Raw genomic sequence first — 25185 nt, 5'->3', positions numbered from 1 at the left:
GGGCCGTGGCCGGTGTGGCTCAGTGGCCAGAGCATCGGGTTGTGGACTGAAGGGTCCTGTGTCGGATTCCGGTCAGGGGCACACACCTTGGCTGCAGGCTCCTCCCCGGCCCGGGCCCTGGTCGGGCGCATGCAGGAGGCAACCCATCGATGTGTTTCTCTCACATGGATGTTGCTCTCTGTCCTTCCCTGTCTCATCCATTCTCTCCAACAATCAATGGAAAATGGCCTCGGGTGAGGATTAACCACAAAACCAGACGCTGGGGACAGCCCGTGGGACGCTACCATCAAGCACACTGAGAACATCTGTCAGGGAGGATGCGGAGGAACTGGGGCGCTCGGGCCGCGATGCGGGGAGGAGAGCCAGGTGGCGGTCCCCGAAATAGTGAACATAGAATGGGCACGGGACCCAGCAACCCCACTTCTGAGTACACCCCCCCCCCCCGAGAACTGAAAGTGGGTCTTGAGGCGACACTCGCACAGCCACGCCCACAGCGTGAGCCACAAAGCCAAACGCGCAAACACCCCATGTCCCCTGACAGGAACAGGGAGCCAAATGCAGACTCTGCACCGAGGCCCTGCTCGCCAGCCTGAGCCGGGGGACGTCGGGGCGCGGCCACACCAGGAGCGACGCGCAGACGTCGTGCCGAGTGGGAGACACAGTCACACGGGGCCGTCCTGTGGGATCCCACTCGGGGAGGACCCTGGAGGAGTCAGACCCCAGACAGGAAGGGGGGGGCTGGGGGAGTGGGGGTGCCTAGTGGGGCAGAGCCAGTGTGGGACGATGAGGGTCCTGGGGAGGGGACGGTGGCCGTGCAGCAGTGTGGACGTCCGTGAAGCCGCTGAGCCGTGCGCTGGACGTGGTTCCGTTGGTCCCTTTCGTGTTACGGACGTTGCACCACAATCTCCTTTTGTTATTCCTCACCCGCGGGTATTTTTTCCATTGCTTTTCCTGAGGGAGTGGGAGGGAGGGAGGGAGGGGGAGGGAGAGAGACACATCGATGTGAGAGAGACGCATCCCTAGGCTGCCTCCCGCCTACGCCACGACCCGGGGTGGGGGCAGGCCGGCAGCCCAGGTGCCCGCGCTGGACCGGGAATTGAACCCAAGACGCGTAGACGCGTGGTGAGCGGCGACACGCATCACTGAGCAGCGCTGGCCAGGCCAGTACCTCACGTTCAGACATAAAAATAAAAAGCAGACGCGGAGGTGAAGCGTGGGCCGGGAGGAGTGGTTGGAGGGAGGAGCCGGTGGCCAGGTGCCGGCTGGTGTTTCAGCACCTCGGAGAGAGGCGGCCGCACCTGCCGCAGGCGGAACCTCTGGGCGGGCAGCCCTGAGCAGGCCGGCCGGGATGGGCCTTTCTTCTTCTTTTTTCAAAATATATTTTTATTGATTTCAGAAGGGAAGGGAGAGGGAGAGAGAGAGGACATCGATGATGAGAGAGAATCACGGACCGGCTGCCTCCTGCACGCTCCCTGCTGGGGATCGAGCCCACAACCCGGGCACGTGCCCTGACCAAGAATCGAACCCTGACCTCCTGGTTCTTAAGTCGACGCTCAACCACTGAGCCACACCGGCCAGGCTCTCTGGGCTTCTTTGTTAAAAAATGTATGGCCCTGGCCGGTGTGGCTCAGTGGGTGGAGCGTCGGCCTGCGGACTGAAGGGTCCCAGGTTCGATTCCAGTCAAGGGCACGTGCCTTGGTTGCGGGCACATCCCCGGTGGGGGGTGTGCAGGAGGCAGCTGATCAATGTTTCTCTCTCATCGATGTTTCTAACTCTCTATCCCTTTCCCTTCCTCTCTGTAAAAACATCAATAAAAATATTTTTAAAATGTATTGAATTTATTGGTTAATAAAAGTATAAAACTCTGGGCTTCTTCACGCCCCCCACAGACACTGGGTCCTCCAGGCCACAGAGGGGCCCATTCCTGCCAGGCAGGGCCGCAGGTGAGGCAGCCGGGGAGGGGAGGCCAGGGGTCCCCCCGGTGCTCCCCTGTCTGAGACCCCCTTACATTCTCACCTGGGGTGGGGTGGCCCCGGCTCCCGGGATAGCACCTTGTTCTCATCACAGAGAAGCAAGGGGGCGCTCTGGCATTTAGGGGGGCAGGCCTCGTGCATGAGCCAGCTCTGCCCCCTGAGACCCTCCGGAAAGGGCAGGCGCTGTCCCTGTGACAACTCGCTTCAAGCTGCGCAGATGCCATTTCAGCGGGGAGCACGCTGCTCCGAATCCAGGCCCCAGGAGGCCCGGCCCCTGGGACTGTCCACATGGCCACCCAGAGACGGTTAGAGACCTCGTGGCAGGAAAACTCCTCTGGTCCTGGGCCAGCCATTTCCTCCCGGTCACCGATGGCTCCGTGTGCCCCCCGCGGTCGCCTGGTCGCCGACCGGCACGCTCTTCCCATGCTGGGTGCGCTGGCTCGCGTGGCGAGGGGGAGGGCAGGCTGGCTGAGTGCTCGGAAGGGCCCAACCGCAGAGAGCGATGGCCAGTCCCGTCCTGGCCACTGGGCTGCCACACTGCGGCTGCCAGCAGAGGGCACCGCGTGAGGAGGGACGACGGGATTCCCTGGCAGATGCACATCGATGCGGGTGAGCCTGTGTCACTCCCTCCAGCTTTCGTTCATTCATTCAGTCAGTGAGTCAAGACGACCGGAAACCTGGCAGCTGCCTGCTCTCCCTCGTGCCCCTTATTAGGGGCTGGGGTGCAGAATAAACCTGTCGTGGAGGATGAAGGGGCTCTGACCCCTGTCCCCATGGCCTGATCTGGGGGCACTAAGAGGACCCCAAACTCAAGCCCGGCGAGGGGCAGTGGGGTGGGCTCAGCGGGGGGTACAGGAGTGGGGGGGGCTCCTGCTGTGGTGGTGACACTGTGGCCCAGCCCACGGAGGGGCTGCCCAAAGCAGGAGCCAGGGCGGACCTGCTCAGAGCCTCAGGCGCCCAGGCTGGGCAGGGCACACGGGCTGCCCACTCAGCAGCGTTCCGTTTCCCACAGGCCAGACCAGGAAGGCCTGGCACCCCACCCGGGCCCCCAGGGCAGGGCTGGCTCTCCTGGGAATGGTCTGGCTGACCAGGACAGTCACCGCGTCCCATTATTTGGGGGCCTGGAAAATTCCTACGCCTGACAGCAAACTTAAACATGAAATAACAAGTCTGTTCTTTCATGAAGCAGATTGCGACGCCGGAATATTCATGAGCCGTGGCTTGGCGGGAAGTGGCAGCGGCCGGAAGACAATCATTTGGTTAAGTCGGCAGCGGAGGAATTTAGGGAAATGGACCTGTCACTCCGAGGAAATGGGTGATTAATACTTTCCTGTTTGCGGGGCCTGAGCGGGTGCATTTAATGTAATAATTCATTAACCTTGGGGCCAGGCGTTTCCCGGGTTCCGGGGGCCTGGCTCCTCCGTGGCCCAGCCCCACACGTGTGGCTGCACTGACCTCCCCTGGAGCCCGGAGGAGGGTTGGGAGCTGGAGGGAGGCTTGCCTGCTGAGGGCACAGGCCCACACCCCACACTAGCAAATGCCCGGGACCTCAGTCAGGGGGTGACAGGGTGGCCCCCAAACTCACCTGCACGGGAACTCACGATGACTTTATGTGGAAATCAGGTCTCTGCAGGTGTGGTTAAGTAAGGGTCTCAAGGTGAGGTCACCTGGATTAGGGTGGCCCTCAACCCGATGGCTGGAAGAGGGGAGGACAGGGGGAGACGGGGCAGGCTGAGTGACACCGAGGGTGCCTGGTGACACCAGGGGCTGGGGGAGGCCATGGACAGACCCTCCCTTCCAGCCTCCGAGGGACCCAGCCCTGCGGACACCCGGCTCTCGGGCCTTTGCGTGCAGACCCAGGAGGGAGTGAATTCCTGCTGCTTGGTGCCCCCTGGTCTGTGAGACTCTTCCCGCTGCCCCAGGACCCTCCCCATTCGGTGACCTGGGGCCAGGAGAGGGGAGGTGGGGGGAGGTGGGGCAGTGGGCCTGGCGCTGGCTTTTGCTGGGAACAGGATAAGTGACCAGACACTGCCCCTCCTCTCTCTGGGTCTGGGGTTCCCCCTGAAGGGGGTGGTGGGGCTGCTTCCTCTTGTTGGAATGCACCCCCAAGCTGCCCCACCTCCACCCTCTTGATGCCTGGTGGGCTCCTGGCCATCCTTCACTGCCCAGTTCCATGACCTCCCCTTGGGGTGCTGACCAAGCTGCCATGTCCTCAGAGCTTGGCACACCCCCCACTACCAGGCTCCCAGCAGGGCCCTGGAGAGGAGCAGTGGAACCCCCTGTCTAGTCCAGTGATGGCGAACCTTTTGAGCTCGGCGTGTCAGCATTTTGAAAAACCCTACCTTAACTCTGGTGCCGTGTCACATATAGACATTTTTTTATATTTGCAACCAGAGTCAAACAAAGACTTCTATTTTTGATATTTATTTTATATATTTAAATGCCATTTATCAAAGAAAAATCAACCAAAACAATGAGTTCGCGTGTCACCTCTGACACGCGTGTCACAGGTTCGCCATCACTGTTCTAGTCAGTCCCCTGCTCCTCCCCAGTCCTCGCTGCCCCAGCAGGACACGGCTCGCCCCTGCCCTCCCGTGGCCATCTTCAGGAACTGCTAGCGCCTGCTGTTGGAGGATTGGGGCAGGGCCCCCTCACAGGGGTGGGACGTCGGCCGCAAGGAGAACCAGGGCGGGTGCCCCTGGGCCAGACTTGGAGTCCCCTTTGCCAGGAACCCTCCTGGCTGGTGGCTGCCCAGGGTCCAGGAGCTGAGTCAGTGCTCAGGCTCTTCTCAGAGACGGTGGGTGCGGGGTGGGAGCCAGGGCCGGGTGGGCTCGGCCAGCTCTCCTGGACTCGGGCCTGTGTGTTCGAGTCCCTCTCAGCAACATCCCCCTGGATGTCCCCTGCACCTCCTGGTAACCACGTGCAGGGCTGGGCCCAGCAGGCTTCCCGCCCACCTTCTCTGTGGTGGCACCGATGGCGCCCTGCCACCCCGCTGGGGGATTCCTGTCCCTCTTGGTTTTGCTCTTGTTGGTCCTGCCGGCCTGGGTCCCCTCTGTCCTCTGAGACTGTGTTGCAGTCAGCACTTCTGTCTCCAGCAGCGAGAGACCCCCCCATTCCCAGGAGCGCATCCTGGCCTCCAGGTCGATCATTACTGTCTTCCGTGAGCAGCGGGTCTGGCTCCTGGCGACAATGAGTAAACACTAGACAAACTGAATTCGGACGTGGCTGGAAATAGCGCCCGGGGAAACTGAGGGCGTGTGTACCAACTGTGTGAAGAGTAAATGCCTGGGGGTGACAGGTGCTGGGAGGGCTCCCCGTAAACTGCCAGCCCCCGGAAACAACTCATCTCTGTGCCCTGGGTCCTGTGTCCAACTCATCTCTGCTCAGTCAAGGTTCCTGAATGAGAGAAATGAGTGAGTGAAGGTTGGTCACCTGGCCGGGGTCGGGCCCCAGCGGCAGCACCGACATCTGTCACCCCGCAGAGAGGGTGTGCACAGAGGCCCTGGCCGGCTTCCGCTCCCACGGGTGCCCACAGGCCGGCCCGAGTGTCGTCAGTGGCTCTGCAACCGAGCAGAGGCCGGATAGAGCGGAGGCCGGTTGGGGAGGTTCGGAACAGACGCTGCACGGCTGACAAGGCCCCCGCTGCCACTGCTGCTGCTGGTCTGGGGAACACACTTTGAGAAACTCTGCTCAAGGCCAGTGTCTCCTAAGAGAAATACAATAGCAGCCACACACACAATTTAACGCTTTCTAGAAACCACCTCTTTAAAAAGTATAAAGAAACGGGTGAGATCAATTCAATATATTTTACTTAACCCAATACATCCAGAGTACTATTTCAAGGTGGGGTCAATATAAAAACATTAAAGTATTTAACATTGAAGATCCATAGCAGGAAGGCATGGAACAGACCGACACACCTCGATGTGGGGTTGGGGGGGGGGGGCGGCGCGAGAAGAGCTAAACCAAAGAACTTATATACTTACATGCACAGCCCATGGACACCGGCAATAGGGTGGTGAAGACCTGGGAGAGGGGAGGGGCTGGAGGAGGGGGAAAAAGGGGGGAGGGGGAGAATGTGAGATATCTGTAATACTGTCAACAATAAAAATATATTTTAAAAAGCATTTCACATTGTTTCTTTCCTCCTAACTCTCGGAGACCCGGTGTGTATTTTACAGCAAACTCAATGGTCCCGCGTGGCTAGTGGCGCTGAGCTGCAAAGCACAGGCAAGCAGGTGCAGGAAGAAGGGAGCGGCAAGAGAACTACATATCCCGGGGAGCTCTGGGCGCATACCATGACGCACTTCCGGCGCGTCGGCGGATGCAAGCCGGATGCGAAGAACCACATATCCCAGCATGCCCAGGCGCGCCCTGTGACGCACTTCCGGCGCAGCGGCCACAGCGCGCCCCCGGCGGCTCGGCGGCGGAGCAAGGCGACAGCTCAGACCGCCGCGAGTGACAGGCGGCCGGCCGACGGGGCCGGGGCGGGGCGGCGGGGCCCGCGAGCGAGCGAGCGCGCGGGAGGCCTGGCCCCGCCCCTGCCCGCCCTGCCCGGTGACCTTCAGGGCCCGAGTGGCGGCGGCGGCGGCGGCGGCGGCGCGATGTTCGTGCAGGAGGAGAAGATCTTCGCGGGCAAAGTGCTGCGGCTGCACATCTGCGCGTCCGACGGCGCCGAGTGGCTGGAGGAGGCGACCGAGGACACCTCCGTGGAGCAGCTCAAGGAGCGCTGCCTCAAGCAGGTGAGGCCGGCGGGCCCCGGCCTCCGCCCTCCGCCCCTTCCCCAGCCTCCCCTCCCCGACCCCCGCGCCTCTGGGCGCCCCCCGTCCCGCCCTCCCGAGCAACTTCTACGGCCCGGGAGGCGGGGGCGGACCGGGACACAGGCTGGCGGAGGGCGGGCGCCGCGGGGCAGGCCCGGGGGCCCAGCAGCGTGTTGACTGGTGTCGGGAGGTTCCCGGGTCCTCGGCAGCTCCCCGCGCCCCAGGAGGACGGGGGTCGCCCGGCCTTCCCCGCAGGGCCGGCCCCTTGGCGCGGCGTCCGGCTGGCTGGCCGGCCGCGGGGACCTGGCGGCGGGGTCGCCTGGAATAGCGCCCGGCTGCTCGTGGCCGTCACACGGGCCGGCGGAGGCCCCGGGGAGGTCCCCTCGCGGCCTGTGAGCGGATTCACCGGAAATGCCGCCGCCCAGCCCGCGGCCCCGGCGCCCGGCGCTGTGTCCGCACTCTCCCGGGAGGGCCTGGCCGCCCCGAGAGCTGCGCCCTGTGCCCGGCTGTGCTGGGCGGTGCTGTGCCCTCCGGGGTAGCCCTCCCGCCGGGACTGCCGGAGTCACTGCGGGTGTGGTTCTGTGGGGCCGGCGCCTCGGGCCCCCGCTGACCCCCCACCCCCACCCCAGTCTCGGCCGGGAGGAGGGGCTCGTGCTTGAGGGGCAGGGACGTTTTGGCCACTTTCTTGGTTTCCTGCTGACCCAGTCGGTGTGTGTGTTTCATTTTTATTTTATTTTTCCCATCACCACGTAGCCCTCCGTACCCTGTTCGCCTGCACCCCTCCCTCCGCAGTCACCATGCTGCTCCGTGTGGCTGCACCCTCGAGCAAACCACAGGCCAGCAGGAGGGAGAGGAGCGGGTGTCCCTGGTACCCGGCGCTCAGCCGGCACCATGGCTGTGCCCCCCCCCCCCCCCCAGGAAGGAGGTTCCTCGGGTGGGTTTGCAGCCTCACGTCCAGGGCCAGGCTCTCAGGGGGCCCCAAGCAGACGTGTGGACTCAAGGAGTCCATGGAGCTAGGTCAGCTGTCCCGGACGGACGGTGGGGAGGAGCCTGGGTAAACCCACGTGGGTTTATTTTCACTCAGAGGGTAGATTTACATAACGACTGTAGCGTTACTTTATGAAGGGGAACAGGAAGTGAGGGTGCTGAGTTTCAGGAGCACTTGGGGTTCATTAGGCAGCCCGTTCAGCATGATGCTAGTTATTTTGTTTCTGAGGTTGAGTATTCCAGCCAGCATTGAGATGTAACGTTTGGGATTTTGGGGGCATTGTCCTACTTTAGATTGAGATGTCATTCCAGTCTGCGGGGGGGGGGGGGGGGGGGGCGGGGATGGGGGGAGGATCTGACCCAGGGAGTGTCGCCAAAGAAGGGCCTGCGGGCTGAGCTGTCCGTCAGAGCCAGAGGCCTGAGGCCGCCAAGGGACTTCTCCAGCTGAGCACTTGAATGTCACCCTGGAAGCTAGCTGCTGACTGTCCTGCTGCTGCCGCCTGAGGGGCAGTGAGGTGGGTGGGTGTGAGCTCAGGCTCCTCCCCCAGGGGTTCCCCGGTATGTGCTCAGCTGGTGTCCCCTTTCCTCCTCCCTCCCCTCTCCTGGGCTGTATTGCTTTATTTAAAAAAAAAATGTTTTTATTAATTTTAGAGAGAGAGGAACGGAGAGGGGGAGAGAGAAAGAGAAACATCAATCACTTGCCTCCCGTAGGCACCCATACTGGGGACCGCACCACAACCTGGGCAGGTGCCCTCACCAGGAATTGAACCGGTGGCCTTTCGGTGCCATGGACACACTCAGCCAAGGGAGCCACACCGGCCGGGCTGTACTGCTGTGCTAGGGAGGGCTCTTCCCATCGCCTGAAAGCAGTTAACCCCATGGTTGCCACTCCCCTTTGGTTTTACACCGACGGGGATCTCAGCGCGGGCTCCAGCCCCCCTTGCCTGGGATTCAGGAAGGGACAGAGGGGCCGTCTTGTGCGCGGTCCGCAGGCGCTTCATTTCAGAAAAGGGCCCCTGTGAGGTGCTGGGGGTGCCTGTCTGGTGAACTCCCGTGGCACTGCAGTCCGCACCGTGGCACCTGCTGGTGTGGCTGGGGCGTTCCTCGGTCCCGGAAGGTGTGTCTGCAAGTGACACGTTACAGCAGGTGCCAGAGAAGCTGCACCTCTGCTCTGGGGAGCAGCAGGCTTGGAAGTGTCAGCCTCCCCGCCCGGCCACGGGCTCCGTGGGCGTTCTGTGGCTGTGCCCTGGTTTGCTCACGCTTCTGACCGAGTGAAGCCCCGTGCACCGTGTGGGTGACTCGCACACGCACATACGTGTTGCTCCTGGCGTGCTCCAGGCGTGTTGCCGAGTTCAGTGTTTCTCAGGAGCCAGTATGAGGATTGTTTTGGAAAACGGTGCTTCACGGACTGTATTCTGAACTTTATTCCCATCAACCTGCGGCACAGTGAGGAGCGAGAAGAAGCAGACCCAGTGTTTCTGGAGGCAGAGCCTGGATGACGGCCCGAGGCCACCATCCCTTTCTCTGTTCGGCGCTAGATGCCTGGGACTTGAGTTCCTCTGACAGTGCGGGCCCAGCGGTGCCGTGTGTGTGAGGCTTTCTTCCTGCTGCTCCTCAAGCCTCCCCCAGGCCAAGAGGGAGATGAGGGAGCTTCCTGTGGGGTGGGTCCAGCGCGAGATGGCTGGGACTTCGAGTTCCAGGACCCGGGGCTGGTAGGTCCTGCGTGTTGTTGCAGCTGCCTCCAGCCTGGACAGTGCTCCCAGCCTTGGCTGGGGCCAGCAGGTGCTCCGAGGGCCCGGGAGCAGGGCCTGGTGCTCATACCCCCACCTGATGGGGAAGCCACAGGGCAAGGACATGCTCCCTCTGTGTTCGGAACCGCAGGGTGTCAGCCTGAAGTGCCCAGGTGTGCCCACTCTGCTCAGCCGGGCTCTGCCTCGGGGAAGGGCCGCAGTTGGCAGGTGGGTGCCCCCCTGGTGGTGCAGGTGAGCAGCTCGTGCTCCCACATCTCCACGCCGGGGCTGCCAGTGTTTGCTGGCTCCTCAGGGAAGGTGAGCTGCTGGCGATCAGAGCAGGATTGAGCTCCGGACCCGCCACCCAGGGCGGCGAGGGCGCACGTCACCACAGGCCAGGCCTGCTGTGTGCAGAGGCCCTGGTGGGGTTGACGGGCCTAGAAGAGGAGGGCAGGGGCCTGGGGCTGTGGCTCCAGTGCGGGGAGGGCAAGGGCGCGTGTGCATCGGGGCACACTGCTGGTCTGTCCTGCTCCTTACGCTGTCTCCAGTGCCCTCCACAGGGGCGGGGGCGGGTCTTCAGTGTGTCCCGTCCCCCCACTGTGTTCTGGAGTTCCAGCCCTGGTCAGTGAGACCCACTGTGTCCCTCTGGTCTTCCAGGAGAGGCCCCCGAACAGCACCTGCAGCTTTGGGGTCCTGGCTGTCCTTGGTGAGCCAGGGCGGAGCTGCCTGCAGGTGTCTTCTCGGCCGGGATTTGTGGGCATGTGGTGGTCAGGCCCTCTGGGCCTCCCTGTGGGCCAGCTTCTCTGTGCCGTCTCTCTCTCACTCACATTCTGTGTGAGAAAGAAAAGCAGGCGCGGTCATACTCAGACCCTCAGATCCTCAGGACACAAGGGCCTGCTGTTTCCATGTTACAGTGACTCCTCAGGTCTTCCCAGACCAGAGGGGAGCGACTGGCACTGCCACTGATTGCCAGAGTCTTTCCTGTCGGCTCGTCCGTTTCAGGACCCTCGGCGGGTGGTGGACGGATCGCAGCCGGGCTGGGGTGGTGGACGGATCGCGGGCCGGGCTGGGGTGGTGGACGGATCGCGGGCCGGGCTGGGGTGGTGGCATTTCATTGCGTGGCTGGTGAGGAAGCCCGTGAGTCCTGTGTGGCCGTGGTCCAGGCTCTCTCTCGCTAACATTACTATTTATTTGTTTTCTGTCTTGAAATATTTGATTTTCCCCCGAGTGTGCTCATGGGAGCTTAGAAGACCCCAAAAGTGTCACCCAACACAAGCTGATCCACGCCGCCTCCAAGCGGGTGCTGAGTGACGCCAAGACCATCGCGGAGGAGAACGTCCAGGACCACGGTGAGCGCCTGGGGAGCCCCGGCGGGCGGGCCCAGAGGAGGGGCCGTCAGTGGCCACGTCCGGTCGGAGCGGGAGACCGGGTCGTCTTCTCCCTTTACGCAAACCAGCGTGCGTGGCGGCATGTTTGTGAGAACCAAGGAACCTGGACACGAACGGGCAGCGTCCGTCAGAAGGGAAAGGGGACTCCATTGTAAATGCTGTGTCGAACCCGAACGCAGGTGTGCAGAGCGGCCGCTCCATTCAGGCTGCTGGGATGTCCGGCGGCTGCCTCAGCCCCCGGGAGCTGCTCCTCTACACACCCTCTGTCGCTCACTCGCTGTTCTGTCCGGAGGCATTTGGGGAAGAAGCCTTGGTTTTCTTTAAAAAAAATTTTTTTTATTGATTTCAGAGAGGAAGGGAGAGAGAGAGAGAAACATCAATGATGAGAGAGAATCATTGATCAGCTGCCTCCTGCACGCCCCACACTGGAGATCGACCCCGAAATCCAGGCATGTGCCCTGACCAGGAATCGAACCGTGACCTCCTGGTTCATAGGTTGACACTCAACCACTGAGCCACACCTGCCGGGCGAAACCTCGGTTTTCTATCTCGAAGGGTGGTCTGGATCCTGGGTGCCCTTAAATCTGTCCTGAAAGCACTGGAAGCGTTTGCTGACCCCATCGAGTAGGTCAAGGCCAGAACCAGGTGGGAGTTGACCCCACGCTGGGCTGTGGCTGAACTGACTGCGCCTCCAACCTCCCCGACTTCCAGTGGCCCCTTGAAATGAGAACACTGTGCACGATTCCCCCCGTCTTCTGCACGGTTGTCAGGAGGCGCTGAGTGTGCCTCCTGGGCACCGGTGACCTCTGTGACCCACAGCCGGCTCTTGCCGAGCCTGGAGCCTGTGTGTGAGCCAGGGGCGTGCAGACGTGAGCACTGAGGGAAGGCGGGCTGGTGTGGACGCCTGGGCAGGAGGCCCCCGGGGGAGCCCTGCTTCTCTGTCCGTGACCAGCGGCTACTTTGTGGACATAAAACCTTAACCAGCTTGACGGCTGTTTCTCCCTAGATGTCCTGCTGCTGGTGAGAAGGCGGGCGCCGTCTCCGCTTCCTAAGATGGCTGACGTCTCCGCCGAGGAAAAGGTGAGCCTCAGTGGGACCGAGAGCCTCCCCCCCCCCCCCCCCCCCCCCCCGCCCAGCCTTCGGGAACACACGCTCTGTGTGCCAGCCGTTCACAGGCAGGCGAGGTGGCACGAGGGGTTCTGCCTGGGCTGAGCTGAGTGACCGAGGCCTGTCCGGTTGCTGGTCACGTGACTGGCCCCGGACCACCTGGCTCTGCGTTTAGGCTGGAGCGGAGAGGAGTGTGTGGGTGTTCTCGTGCTGGAGCCTACGTGCCGCGTGTGCCCCCAACCTGAGCTGACAGCTCGGGTCGTCGCTGACCACAGCCCCACAAAACAAGGGGTACACGTGGGGTGGGGGGCACGTGCACCACTCCAGAGGGAGGGGGTGCGTGTCAGCGTCCCTGAGTGAACCCTGGAGGGCCCGGTGCCTGTCTGATCTGCGTCTTGGGGCGGAACCCGAGGTCTCTGGGATTCGCATGCACCTGTGTCTTCGCTCTGGGACCTCGGCGCACAGGTGTGCACAGCCGCCCGAGGCTGCGTGGTGCCTGCAGGAGGCCGGTACACGTGGTCCCTGTCCAGACCTGTGCCTGGTGCCAAGCCGTTAACTTCACAGCTTCTCCTTCCTTATCTGCAGACACAGAGTTTCTTATTCACGCTCTGAGGTGCTGGGGAGAGCGTTCACCGGGAGGAAGCTGGCCAACGCGGCTGGGCATGGGGCGGGAGGGCACGGCACTGCTGCAGGGTCTCCTGGGAGGGCGGCGAGGGAGGGGCCCTCTGGGTGGCCCTTCTTATCTGCCAGCACAGCTGCTCCCCGCCGGCCGCGCAGCCCATCTCTGGGAGACAGGCCTGGGCCTGCCTCTGCCTGCGGGTCTGCCGCGTCGGGAGCTGTGGGCGGACGGCCATCCTCCGCCTCCGCCAGCTCTGCCACGTGCGGCCCCTTTCTCTGCATGAACGCTGTGATGTTGGTATGTTTCATGGGTTGTGGTTTGTTTTACGTGGGCAGCAGGCTTTGTAGAAGTCCCGTAGTGCCATGATCTCCTCGGAGGGGTCGCCTGCTCCCCACCTGCCAGGCGTCCTGGAGGCCACAGCCGCGGACTCTTTCCCCTGTTCCCTCACGCTCCCCCAGCTCCACCCACGCGGTCAGTGTCACCCTGCTGGTTCCAGAAGATCTGGTCCCCCCGCCCTGGGGTCAGATCACGGCTCTCTGAAGCAGGGTCAGGTCTGTCAGTGCTGTCAGAAGCCGCCTCTTCCTCTGAGTAAACGCCCCAGGTCACCCCGTCGTGCAGCCCCTCTTCCTAGCGCCAGGAGCTGCCTCGTCGTTTTGTCTGGTTCCTACGGGCCTATCACTGATTCTCCACTTCCTCACCAGAACTGATAAACCCCCCTGAAAGCGGGGTCCCGGGGGTGAGGCCCTCCCAGTTCACTTCCCAGGGGGTGCCCTCCAGGTCGTCTGCTCCAGCTGCCTCCAGGCCTGTGTGCAGCCCGGCCTTCCCCTCCCCCATCGGCCCCTCCTGTGTCAGGGCCTCTGAGCCTCTAGGTCTGCGTCTGCGTCCGGTTGCACCAATCAGCGCCCAGACTTCCCAGCAAAACCGCGACTCCCAGGCTGCCAGGTCCGCGTCTGGTGGCTCACAGTTGAGGGGCTGAGACGCCGACTCCTTCATAGCGTCAGCCGGGGCTGCTCTCAGCTCCTGGGGCTGCTGTGTGCCTGCCACACAGCCCCGTATCCTCAGAGCGGCAGCAGTGTCTCCTGGGCTGCCTCCCTCTGGCCCAAGGCCAGCCTGGTTAGGGCGGGCCACCAATGGGCACCGTCTTTAATTTCTTATTTTTTTAAACTATATTTGTATTGATTTCAGAGAGGAAGGGAGAGGGAAAGAGAGATAGAAACATCAATGATGAGAGAGAATCGTTGATTGACTGCTTCTTGTATGTCCACTACTGGGGATCGAGCCCACAACCTGGGCCTGTGCCCTTGACTGGAATCGAACCCGGGACCCTTCAGTCCGCAGGCTGATGCTCTATCCACTGAGACACACCGGCCAGGGCCGGGCACCTTTTCTTAAAGTGGCTGTGCCGTGGGACAGACCGGCCCCAGAGTGAGTTCGTCCTGCTCAGAGGCGGGCATTGGGGTGAGAGGCTGGTGGAGGAGCTCGTCCTGCCCCTGCGGTGCCCCTGCTCCAGGCCTGGCCGCGGGGGCTGCTCCCTCCGCAGCGCTCGGTCCCGGTCTGAGTGAGTCGGTGCCGTCACTCCGGTCGCCTCCTGCCCTGTTTTTCTCATCAGCTCTGCCGTCTGTTCCTTTTCCCTTGCGTGGGGGGCGGGTCAGAAGGAGCAAAAGGTGAGTTTCCCGTGGCTTGTGGGACCCAGTTCTGTGTTCCTCAGAGGCTGGCCGCTCCCCAGCCCCAGGGGCCACGAGGGGTGTCTGCGCCGCCCTGTCCCGCCACTGCTAGTTACGGAGCGGGGACTGCGGCGCTGGCGTCCTGAACGGCACGTGGTCTGTTTGTGGGGGTGGCCCAGAGCCCTCCGGAACCTTCTCCAGCTCCCAGAGAGGACCCACTCTCCCGGGTCAGGCTCTGTCCGTCCCACCTGCGTGGTGTTGCCACTGTTCCCTCACATTAACTCTGACTCTGGTTCCGTTTCTGTGTAGAAAAAACAAGAGCAGAAAGCCCCCGACAGAGACGCGATCGCCCGAGCCACGGCCGGCCTGCCCTCCTGCAACATGGACCGGGCCGTGGTGCAGACCAGCCTCCGAGACGTGAGCACCGCTGGGGGGGGGCAGGTTTTCGTCACCACTGGGGGGCGGCCCGGAAGTTCTTGAAGAACTGGGGAGGCTGGGTGACAGGGACACTGGAACTCGGGGTACTTTTTGCAACTTTTCTGTAAACCTGAAGTTTTTTGAAGTAAAAGTGTTCAAAGACACGAAGGCGGGCTGGCAGGATGGGTGCTTCCGTGCCCGAGTTTTGTCCCGAGTTCGGCAGGAGCCTAGACGAGGTCTGACAGGGTCTCGGGGACTTCGCCTTGGAAGTCGTAAGTGAGGGAGCAGCGCCTTCCTCTGGGCGTGCCCGGCCCTCGGTGCCTGTGCCCTGCAGCGTGGGCGTCCCGTCGATCCCGTCTAGGCACTGCCACGGCCCTGCTCCATTGTAGCAGCGGCCTCTTTTGGGTTCTGTCCTGGGTGCCGTGTTGAGCAGGGCCTGGGGCCCTGGCACTTTCTCTCCTGGGCGCGTCCCCACGTGGGGTCTCTCACGGTGGCTGAGGCTGGCTGTGGGAAGGGATGGCCGGTTCCCCGTCCCGTCCAAGGTACAGGTCCCAGCGACGGGACCGCTGCTCCCATGTCACAGCCCCTCCCCCTCCGCTCAGCCTGAGACACCCTCTCCCTGCTCACCCTCTCCCCGCCCTTCCCTGCAGTTCCAGACGGAGCTGCGGAAGATCCTGCTGTCCCTCATCGAGGTGGCGCAGAAGCTGCTGGCGCTGAGCCCGGGCGCCGTGGAGCTGTTTACGAAGGCCAACGGTGCGTGTGAGCGGGTGGTGTGTCCCCACGTCCGCATCTGCTCCCCACGGCCTGAAGCTGCAGCTGCCGGGCTGCTGTCTGTGCTCAGTAGACGTGGGCGGGGCACTCTCACCCACCTTCCTGCTCCTACGAGAGAGCTGACGGGCGCCTCAGGTGACTCAGGGCCCAGCAGAGTCGCCACCAACCCCTGGGGCTCAGACGAGGCCCTAGAGCTCCAGGGGGTGCCTGGGAAGCACCCCTCGTGGGCGGCCCTGCCAGGCCCCTCACCGGCCACATGTCGCCCACAGCGATGCTGGATGAGGACGAGGAGGAGCGGGTGGACGAGACGGCTCTGCGGCAGCTCACGGAGATGGGCTTCCCCGAGAGCAGGGCCGTGAAAGCTCTTCGGCTGAACCAGTACGTGGGGCCCGCCCGGGGCTGGTCGAGGGTCTGCCCTGCGGTGACTCCCTGTCCCACACGCCCTGAGTCGGGTCCCGTGTGTTAATTCCAAGAGGTGCTTTAACGCCTGCCCCGCAGTCACTGGCCTGGCACCACGCGTGCGGGTCAGAACTCGCTCTGGGGAGACAGCCTTGCTTCGTGCGTGGGGTCAGGGGCGCCCCAGGGGGAGCCCGTGTGGTCACTCACAGTCCTCAGTCCCCGTCTCTGGTTACGTGTCCTCGTGGACGTCAGAGCTGAAGGGTCCGTCAGCCAGAGGACGGCCGTGGCCACGTTTCTCTTCCCTGGTCCTGAGCCCTCGGGCTCCTGTTGCTCGCAAAGTGGGTTCTGTGGCCCGGCCCCCACTGGCCTGCGGGAAGGTCCTCACCGCAGGGGGTCGGCAGCGCCTGTTCGAGCCTCCCCCCATTGCGGGGCTTTCCCTGACGGGAGGGAAAGGGCCTCGGGACCCCTGGACGTGTTGGAAGGAAAGGCTTCTTACCTTTCAGCATGTCGGTTCCCCAAGCCATGGAGTGGCTGATTGAGCACGCGGACGACCCCGCCATAGACACGCCGCTTCCAGGCCCCCCCTCGCCGGGTACCACGGGGGCTGAAGCTTCGGCCGAGGCTGCTGCCGGCTCCAGCGAGGACGATGAGGAGGCCAGAGACGAGCTCACAGAAATCTTCAAGAAGATCCGAAGGAAAAGGGCCTTTCGGGCTGATGCTCGGGTACGTGTCCTGCCGGGGGGACCCCCGCTGTCCCCTTGGGTGGCATTGCCTGGGCCACGCGCTGAGCCGAGCCGCCAGCCCCGGGGCCGCCCTCAGTCCTCACTGGGCCCCGGAGGCCGTTTCCTCTGAGCAGCCAGCCAGCACATCCGCCACCTGCTGGACCCACAGCAGGTCCTTGTCGCGTAACCAGGGCCTGTGAGCCGTGGGGTTCACCTCGGAGTGGTGGAAACCCCCGTCGGCGTTCCTCCTAGAGCAGTTGTAAGCGAGGGGCGGGGTCTGAGGGCCAGGCGTCGGCCTCTCCCTGATCTGTCCAGTCGGGGGAAGGTCCAGCAAGTGTGCCGTGTGCAGACGGGCAGCCCTGGTGCCAGGACCCTGCCCGGTGCTCCCGTGAGAATGGGGGCGTCCCTGTGTCACCGCCGGGACGTTTGGGCATCTTCCCGGCCGAGATGGAGGACAGTCCATGACGTTGGTGGAAGCGGCCACCCTGTCCTGACTCAGCAGTGGGTTCCTGGTGATAGTGCGCGACTCTGATGACTTCTCCGGTCATTCATGGTGGGCCTGGAGCTGGGAGGGGCCAGAGAGCCAGTGAAGAGCCTGGGAGGAGGAAATGCTGGCTGGTGGCTGCGGCTGGTGTGGCTCCGTGGTTGCGCATCATCCCGTGCACCGAGGGGTCAGGTTCCCGGTCGGGGGCACAGGCCCGGGTTGTGGGCTCGATCTCCAGGGGGGGATCGTTGATGTTTGGGTCTCTCTCTGTTCCTCTCCCTTCCTTTCTCTAAAATCAAGAAAAACGTATGTAAAGAAACCACTGTCTTGTGAGCTCACAGAGCAGGTGGCCTCCACAGGCTCTTTCCCGAGTTCTCTGGAGCCTCTGACGCCCAGGCCAGGCCAGCGCGCCACCAAGGCCACCCCACACGGCAGCACCTGTGCCCACAGGCCCAGCGCGTCAGACCATAACGTGGGGGCAGTCGAGAGCGAGGACGTTAGGGCCCGCCTGGGTGGTGAGACGGTTGTACCCCGACAACCACGGAGCTCACTGAGGGCTCTGAGGCGAGCCTGGCCCCTCTGGCCCTGGGGTGAGTGGCGTCCCGTCCCCGCGGTCGGTCCCCAGGGCAGGCGCCCTCCGCCTTCCTGGCCTTGTCCCTCAGTGTCAGGAAGCCTGTGAGGAGACAGCTGTGAAGTGGACCGTGGTGCTGGGTCCACACGACCCGGGTCCCAGTGCACGGCGTTGAGGGCCTGTGGCTTCTTCTTAGGCCGTCATTTCCCTCATGGAGATGGGCTTCGACGAGAAGGAGGTGATGGACGCCCTGAGAGTGAGCAACAACCAGCAGAGCGCCGCTGTGAGTACAGGGGCGGGGCCGCGGGGGTGCCCCGTGTCGGCAGGCTCCTGGGGGGCTCGCAGGCAGGCCGCTGTTTCGCTTTTAAAGTGAGACAGTGGGTAGATTCTAATTGTATGAGAAGTTTACTCAGGGGATTCTGGGCACTAACCCATTCGCTTTGTTAGACAAGTTCTGAGCTGGGTCCCGTTCAGCGAACACCCTGGCTGCTGACGGCACTGCCTGGGGTGTCTCAGCGGTGGCTGGCTCGTCCCTTCGGGTGGCAGAGCCAGCGGTCACATGAGTCGGTCAGGGGAATGCTCACGCCCCAGGCCACCTCCCCAGTGTCCGCATTTCTTTCTCTCCTCCCAGCACTCGGGCAGGCGCTGCACCCGTTCAGCAACGGGGGGCGGGGGGGGGGGGGGGCCCGCGCTCAGAAGGCCGGGCGGGTCCTCCCTCCTACAGCGCCCCGCGTCGGGGCTTTGCTTTCCCGGGAAGGCCCCTCCCAGTCAGCGCGGGGCCTGTTGGGTGGTGACCGTCCAGGGCTGACAGCTGTGCTTTTGCTTGCAGTGCGAGTGGCTGCTGGGGGACCGGAAGCCCTCCCCCGAGGAGCTGGACAAGGGCATCGACCCCAACAGCCCCCTCTTCCAAGCCATCCTGGATAACCCCGTTGTGCAGCTGGGCCTCACCAACCCCAAAACACTGCTCGGTACGTGTGCCTCCCCTGTGCTGCCCATGAGACCCGCCCAGAATACCCAGATGTTCCCGCGTGATAGACGCCGCAGCCCAGCCCAGAGCCGTCCCTGCGCACGTGGGCCCTCCGTGTGCTGCTGCCTGCGTCACTGGGGCCGGGATCGGGCTCTGCTCGTGATGGACCAGCTCCTGTGCGCTGACCCCACACTCTGAAAACCTGCACAGTGGTCCTCCGGGTGCAGGGGAGGGCACTCCCAGCACAGTGGTCCTCCGGGTGCAGGGGAGGGCACCCCCAGCACAGTGGTCCTCCGGGTGCAGGGGAGGTCACACCCAGCACAGTGGTCCTCCGGGTGCAGGGGAGGGCACTCCCAGCACAGTGGTCCTCCGGGTGCAGGGGAGGGCACCCCCAGCACAGTGGTCCTCCGGGTGCAGGGGAGGGCACTCCCAGCACAGTGGTCCTCCAGGTGCAGGGGAGGGCACCCCCAGCACAGTGGTCCTCCGGGTGCAGGGGAGGGCACCCCCAGCACAGTGGTCCTCCGGGTGCAGGGGAGGGCACCCCCAGCACAGTGGTCCTCCAGGTGCAGGGGAGGGCACCCCCAGCACAGTGGTCCTCCGGGTGCAGGGGAGGGCACCCCCAGCACAGTGGTCCTCCGGGTGCAGGGGAGGGCACCCCCAGCACAGTGGTCCTCCGGGTGCAGGGGAGGGCACCCCCAGCACAGTGGTCCTCCGGGTGCAGGGGAGGGCACTCCCAGCACAGTGGTCCTCCGGGTGCAGGGGAGGGCACCCCCAGCACAGTGGTCCTCCGGGTGCAGGGGAGGGCACCCCCAGCACAGTGGTCCTCCAGGTGCAGGGGAACTAATAAGCTTGCACCTTGCCTTCAGCTTAAAAAGACACTGTATTTAAAAAGCCAAGAGCATTCCAGGCCCTCAGAGCCACTGGGCGCCCTCCCTACAGAGCGCCCAGGTCCTCGGCTCTGCTGTTTCTGGGCGTGTTGTCACGTGTGCATTGTCCAGGCAGCCTGCGTGCAGTGCCTGCTGTGTGAGTGGAACGCGTCTGGGCCCACCTGGCTGTAGGCACTCAGTCTCCTGGAGCCAAGCCCCTCCTGAAGCCAGGGCACCACGACTCCGGCTTCGTTCTGCTCTTGGCCCGGGGCGGGGGTGAGGTGGGGGTGGAGGGGCTCACACGGCCCCTGTCAGGGCTACCCTGCTCATTCTCATGCCCGCCCTCCGGGGCACACACGCGGGTGTCTGGGCAGGGACCTAGGGCCAGGCATGTACGTGCAGGGCGTGTGCTGCGGGAGGAGGGTGCAGCGCTCAGAACCCCGTGTTCCCCAGCACAAGGGAGGGCACTGGTCGCCCGGCAGGCCCAGGTGCTTGTGGTCGTTGCCCCTCAAGGCCGAGCCCCCCTGGAGGCCAGCACTCCCAGGCCCTCGGCCCCGAAAGGCCATCAGCTCGATTTTGGCCTCTCTGGCGGGTTGTTCTCCTCGTTCCCCCGGGAGTTCCTCTTGGTCTTACCGGCCCCGCCTTCCTCTCTCCCACGGACGATGGTCCTGGGTCCAGTGCCGTTGGCTGCGTCTGTCTCGATGACACGAAGCCCTGTGGTCCAGGGTCGGGAAGGTGTGCGAGAGGGGGGCGGGGCTCCTCTGTACACAGGTCTGCGCTCAGTGAGCGTCTTGCTGAGCTGGTCCTGCCCTGGAGCACCTCCGGCTCCCCTCCCCTGACAGGGACACGGCCTGGCTCTCCCAGCCTCTGCGGAAGGGCTTTGAGGCTGCGACCAGCCGCCGGTCGTGGGTGATTTTCACGATATACTTGGTCGGGTTAAGGAAGCTCCCTTCCTCCGGTTTGGGTGCTGAGCTTGGAGCCCTGAAAGCACCTCCGTTTCCTGCTCTTTCCCTCTCTGCGACCTCACGAGGGTTTGCTTTGTGGCTCCAGGTCCGTGGACCTGAGCTGGGCTCTGCGCCCCAGCACACGGCTTCCCTCAGGCTCCTGTTCAGACTTGCCTGATACTTTTGCTTATTTATATTTTAAAACAATTTTATTTTATTTTTTAAGCCTGAGAACACATTTATTGATTTGAGGGGGAAGCGCGCGCGGGCACTGGGGGACAGGGTCTGACCCATCTCCCCGGGGCCAGGGCTGCTGTGGCCCAGAGCTTTTGCTGGAGGCACCTGTGGTTTTGGAGAAAACAGTTTTGCAAAACTTTAGGTCAGAGCTCTCATGTTAAAGAGCTGCTCAGGTGCCTTGTTAATGTGCTGTTTCTTTCAAGTCACCTTCTTGAGATGAACCCTTACAGTTTTCCAGCGTGCAACAATGTCTTTATATGTAAGTCCTTTCCGCATCTGATTGGAACTGGAATTACTGAGTCACGGCCTGACTATTTTTAAGATTCCTGGTAGCTGTTGCCAAATTGCTTTCCAGACTTGGAGTCCGGTGAGCACACAGGCCCGGGCTCCCTGCAGAGCTGGGTCGCTGCCCTCTGACCTCAGAGCTGCTGGTGTGACAGCAGGTCAGACAGTGTGGTGGGGCCGAGGGTCTCGGTGGGTGCCCAGCCCGCGTCTATACTAAGAAGCTGTGGAGATTTTCTCCAGCGCGTGTGAAAGGGCACGCGTGTGTGTGTTGTGTGTGCTCGTGTGTGCACTTTTATGCATGTGTACACATTGTGTACACGTGTTGTGTGCGCGAGTGTGCACACCTGGGTGCACGTGCGTATGAGTGTGAACACATTGCGTGTGCGTGTGTGTGCGCGTGGAGGGGCAGCGGCTCATTCCGCCTGGCTCTGTCCCCACAGCGTTTGAGGACATGCTCGAGAACCCCCTGAACAGCACCCAGTGGATGAACGACCCAGAGACGGGGCCGGTCATGCTGCAGATCTCCCGGATCTTCCAGACCATGAACCGCACGTAGGCGGCGCCTGCATCTCCACTGCCCCAGCGGCCCGGGGAGGGGCCCTTTAACTCTCAGCCAGTTGTGGACAGTGTGAAGACCCTGGCTCCGTGGGCTGAGGGGGGGGCCAGGCTGGAGGGGCTTCTGCCCTGCCCCCACCCCCTGCCCCCCACCCCCTGCACCCAGCCCTGATTGTCCTGCTCTGACCTCACTGCGTAGATGCTCTGTTCCTGGTGCCGCCAGGTGCAGCCCAGCCCCCACAGTGTTTACAGACCTGGGGCTGTGCGGGAGGTGTGCCCTGGGGCCCCTTTGGGTTCCTGAAACGCTACTTGAACGGCCTGTGGGCGCGGCTCTCCCGTCACCTACCCTTTGGAGGTCGCGTGTTCCTGCCCAGTGTTAGCACAGGCACTCGGTCAGGCAGAGGGTTCAGGGCGACTTCCTTCCACGAATAAACTCCCCTCCTGCCTTCTCCGCAGCCTGGTCACCATTCACACCGGCAAGTGGCACGTCTGCCTTTTAGTGCAGCTCGCCCGCTCGCACTCACCTGGGCGCTCGCCGCCACTTCAACGTCGGGTTGGCACAACCTCGTGTTCATTGTCCTTGAGGTCCCTGGAGCCGGGTGCCCAACCCAGGCCTGCGATGGCAGGGTTGAAGCATCGCCCGGCTGCCTCTGGCCACTTTCTTTTCTTAAATTTAATTTATTGATTTCGGAGAGGTAGTGAGAGAGAGCATGCGAGACAACGTCGGTTTGTTGTTCCCTTCCTTACGTGTTCATCGGCTGACTCCTCTAGTGCCCTGACCAGGGATTGAAGTTCAACTTGGGAGCATCTGGACGATGCTCCAACCAACGGACCTCGGCCGGAGCTGGCCGCTTTTTAAAGAAACTACCCATCCTTTAGAATGAGAAAGCAAGTCCCCCCTTTTTGAGTCTGCTCATTACTTACTGCTGAGAGGAGTTGGTTGTCAGGTGTGTTTTTAAGCTGGTCTTTGGGAGCCGTCGCACCTGCCCGCCTGCACTCAGGGAGCCCAGACTGGGTGCTCACCCCCTCCACTGAGCCAGGATGTGCAGCCTCGTGAAGACAGGTGCCCTGAGGCGGTGGCGGAGAGCTGCGCAGGCGGTTTTCTGCCGTGTCTGTGTTTCCTCCTGGGCACTGCCGTGCCTGCGGGGCGGCGGGAAGCGGGGGCTGCAGCCCTGACCTGCACGGCCCGGGGCTCGGTGCTTCTCAGACTGGAGAAGCAGGCCTGGTGGGGCCGGAGCGGCATTGCTGCCTGGGGGCGGCCAGTCCCCAGCAAGACAGGCCCCTGGGCGCCCAGGCAGCCGCTTTTCAGGACTGGCGCTGGCGGAGCAGCCGGGTGGTGGCTCTGGTTGAAGCCATCCTGTGCCTTTCACACCAGGGCACAGCAGAGGTCTCTGGCTCGGGGCAGCCCCGTCGGCCATGAAGCACAGACGCCCTGCAGCCGCCCAAAGACAGGACCAGGCCGCCCAGCTTCTCCTTCCTGTGCTCGGACCAGGGACTCCGGAGCTGCCAGCTGGCGCTCGGACCTGGATCCACTCCCTGCGGCTTCCACGGTGCCATCTGCCGTCCTCTCCAGAGACAGCGGATGACACGGGGTTTGGTGCCTGGCGGCTGCATACCCCCCAGAGTGGCCCTCCCTGCACGGGTTCCCCACGGGAACTGAGGGGCTGTTTTAGGTCAAATGGGCCCCAAAGGAGTGTGGAGTGTCTGCCCTAGTCAACAGGTACAGTCCCCAGCCCCCCGGGCACATCTACAGAATTTAGCCTTTTCAAGAGCATTTTGCCTCCAAACTTCAGAAGGATCTAACGAAGGGGAGGTAGCAAGCAGTTCTGCCTGAGTCACTTGTGTCCCAGGGGCAGCTGGGCTGAGCTACTTGGGGTCATCTGGTCAGAGTCAAGTGTTCCAGAAAGGGCTCCCTGATCACAGGGCTGGAGACCCCAGGGTTGGGTTTGGGGTGATGGGGTCTTGGCACGCATGCTGACACCCACTCCGAGGCGGCCCCCTGCTCTCCCCATCCCGCCATGAGGGGCAGAGCCAGGGCCGGCATGGGCTCTGGCAGGAAGCAGTGTCCACCCCTTCGTGGCCCAGTTGTCGGCCATGCGGTGGTGCAGGATGGAGAATGCAGAGTGAGGACAGGCCAGGCAGGAGCAAACCTGTGCTTGCTCAGGAGCTCGGGGGAACCACAGCGCAGTCCTGGCTCAACCCCAGGCGGTCTGAGTGATGGTGGACAGGCTGACCCAGGAGCAGGGAGGAGCCTAACAATCCCCCTCCACCATGGGAGGAGGCGGCACGGCCTCTCTTCAGTGAGGCCGTGTAGTGCCCAGCTCCAGCACACACCACGTCCTGGGTGCGTGGGGACCGCGAGCGGGACAGGCCCTGGCGGTGCTCTTGGCTCCTGGAAGCCTGATGTATGGTTAGGGGACACGTGAGGCAGGACCGTGATGATGGGTATGAGCAGGTGGATCGGGGGCCCGAGCCCTGGGGGTGACCCTGCGTATCCCATGTCATCTGTGCTGAGATGCTCAAGTCCAAAGCCCAGGATCTTGGAATGTGACGGCTCTTAGAGGCACGTTACAGCAAGGTCATCAGGTGGGCCTGGCCCCACCTGCGGGGAAGGAGGCAGCGCCGTGAACACAGGGAGAAGGTCGTGTGCAGGTGGAGGCAGCGAGGCTCCACAAACCAGGGCTCACCCAGGTGGGGACTCTGCAGAGGCAGGGAGGGGCCTGGAGCTGTCTCCCTCAGCCTCAGGGGGACCTCCCGACACTTGGTCTGGACTCGTAGCCCCACAGGGAGAGAACATTTGCCCTGGGGACTCCCCGACCTCCCTCCTGTGGCCCTAGGTGCAGGCAGCCCTGGCATGTGGGCTGTGGGCTGAGGCCATCAGGACCAGGAAGGTATGTTCACAACTCAACCCTCCAGGTGCCTCTTGACAAGTATGTGACACTTGGTGCCTCCCTTCCAGTTCCCCCTCCGTTAAGGGAGCAGGAGGGTGGCCAGCCTCTGGTGGCCCTTCCCATAATGCACCCAGCAACAGGAAAAACAATGCATTCATATATCCCCAAAAGCTGTGTAATTTGCACTCCTAAAACGGTATAAAATGAAGTTTGCAGCCTTGCAACGCACCCTCTCCTCCAGGTGCGCTGGGAGACTGTGCAGGGGCAGCCTTGACGCAGGCCCCAGGAAGGTTCAGGGTCGTGTGGAGCCTGGGGCTGGCTTTGCACAACCTGGGGCCTGGGGCGGCCTCGAGGTCACGAGGGGACTGTGCAACCCAGGGGGCACTGCCAGCCCCGCTTCGTGGGCCTGCGTCTGCCCACGTGCCCTCAGCCCTGCTCTCTCCAAGGGGGTGATACTCTCCCCAGCGGGGGGAATCCCGTCTCCCTCAGGGAGGGGAAGCAAAGGAAATGTGAAGAATTACAGTGGTTTGAGGTCTCCCCTTGTGTTCTCTCCCAACGGAGAAATTAAATTCTAATTAATTAATTAATTCAATTAATTAGGTTTCAGTCAGACTAGCATTTTTCTCCCTGGGGGAGCAGTAATGAAGGAAAGGTTGGGCGGCTGAGCCCTCCCACCTCCTGGCCTGGGAATGTCTGGGGTCGAGTGTCGGGGTGCCATGGTCTGGTGGTCGGCCAGGTCTGAGTTAGGAGTGGTCGACCCTCCTGCGTGCATTCAGGGGAACATTTTTCACTGCAGATGCCCCAGCTTTCTCCCAGCGGCTGGGTAGCTGTGGGATCATCGGTTGGTT

The 25185-nt window shown here is 62.9% G+C and overlaps 1 protein-coding gene across 2 annotated transcripts; it reads left to right on the top strand.

Annotated features, from left to right (window-relative positions):
* The first annotated feature begins 6378 nt into the window (after window positions 1–6378).
* On the top strand, window positions 6379–21897 carry UBAC1 (UBA domain containing 1). Of its 2 annotated transcripts, XM_059658668.1 has the most exons (10): window positions 6381–6715; window positions 10679–10799; window positions 11845–11918; window positions 14538–14645; window positions 15296–15398; window positions 15686–15794; window positions 16319–16538; window positions 17789–17875; window positions 18422–18560; window positions 21332–21897. In XM_059658668.1, exons 1-10 carry the CDS (start codon window positions 6578–6580, stop codon window positions 21445–21447), a joined length of 1215 nt encoding a protein of 404 aa, XP_059514651.1. In that variant the 5' UTR covers window positions 6381–6577; the 3' UTR covers window positions 21448–21897. The 2 variants fall into 2 exon arrangements, with proteins under 2 accessions (XP_059514652.1, XP_059514651.1); XM_059658669.1 differs by lacking the exons at window positions 10679–10799; window positions 11845–11918 and having other exon boundaries at window positions 6379–6715.
* The last annotated feature ends 3288 nt before the right edge of the window (window positions 21898–25185 follow it).

Source organism: Myotis daubentonii, chromosome 11 (genome assembly GCF_963259705.1).
Source record: "Myotis daubentonii chromosome 11, mMyoDau2.1, whole genome shotgun sequence".
NCBI classification, from domain to species: Eukaryota; Metazoa; Chordata; class Mammalia; order Chiroptera; family Vespertilionidae; genus Myotis; species Myotis daubentonii.
The sequence above is the reverse complement of the archived record's forward strand: the minus strand, read 5'-3'. Positions and strand labels throughout refer to the sequence as shown.

Excerpts from the sequence above, each read along its gene's own strand:
- UBAC1 (XM_059658668.1), top strand. The coding sequence starts at position 6,578 with ATGTTCGTGCAGGAGGAGAAGATCTTCGCGGGCAAAGTGCTGCGGCTG. Across the intron at positions 6,716-10,678 it reads AGGAGCGCTGCCTCAAGCAG|TGTGCTCATGGGAGCTTAGA; the intron begins GTGAGGCCGGCG and ends TTTTCCCCCGAG. Across the intron at positions 16,539-17,788 it reads CCTTTCGGGCTGATGCTCGG|GCCGTCATTTCCCTCATGGA; the intron begins GTACGTGTCCTG and ends GCTTCTTCTTAG.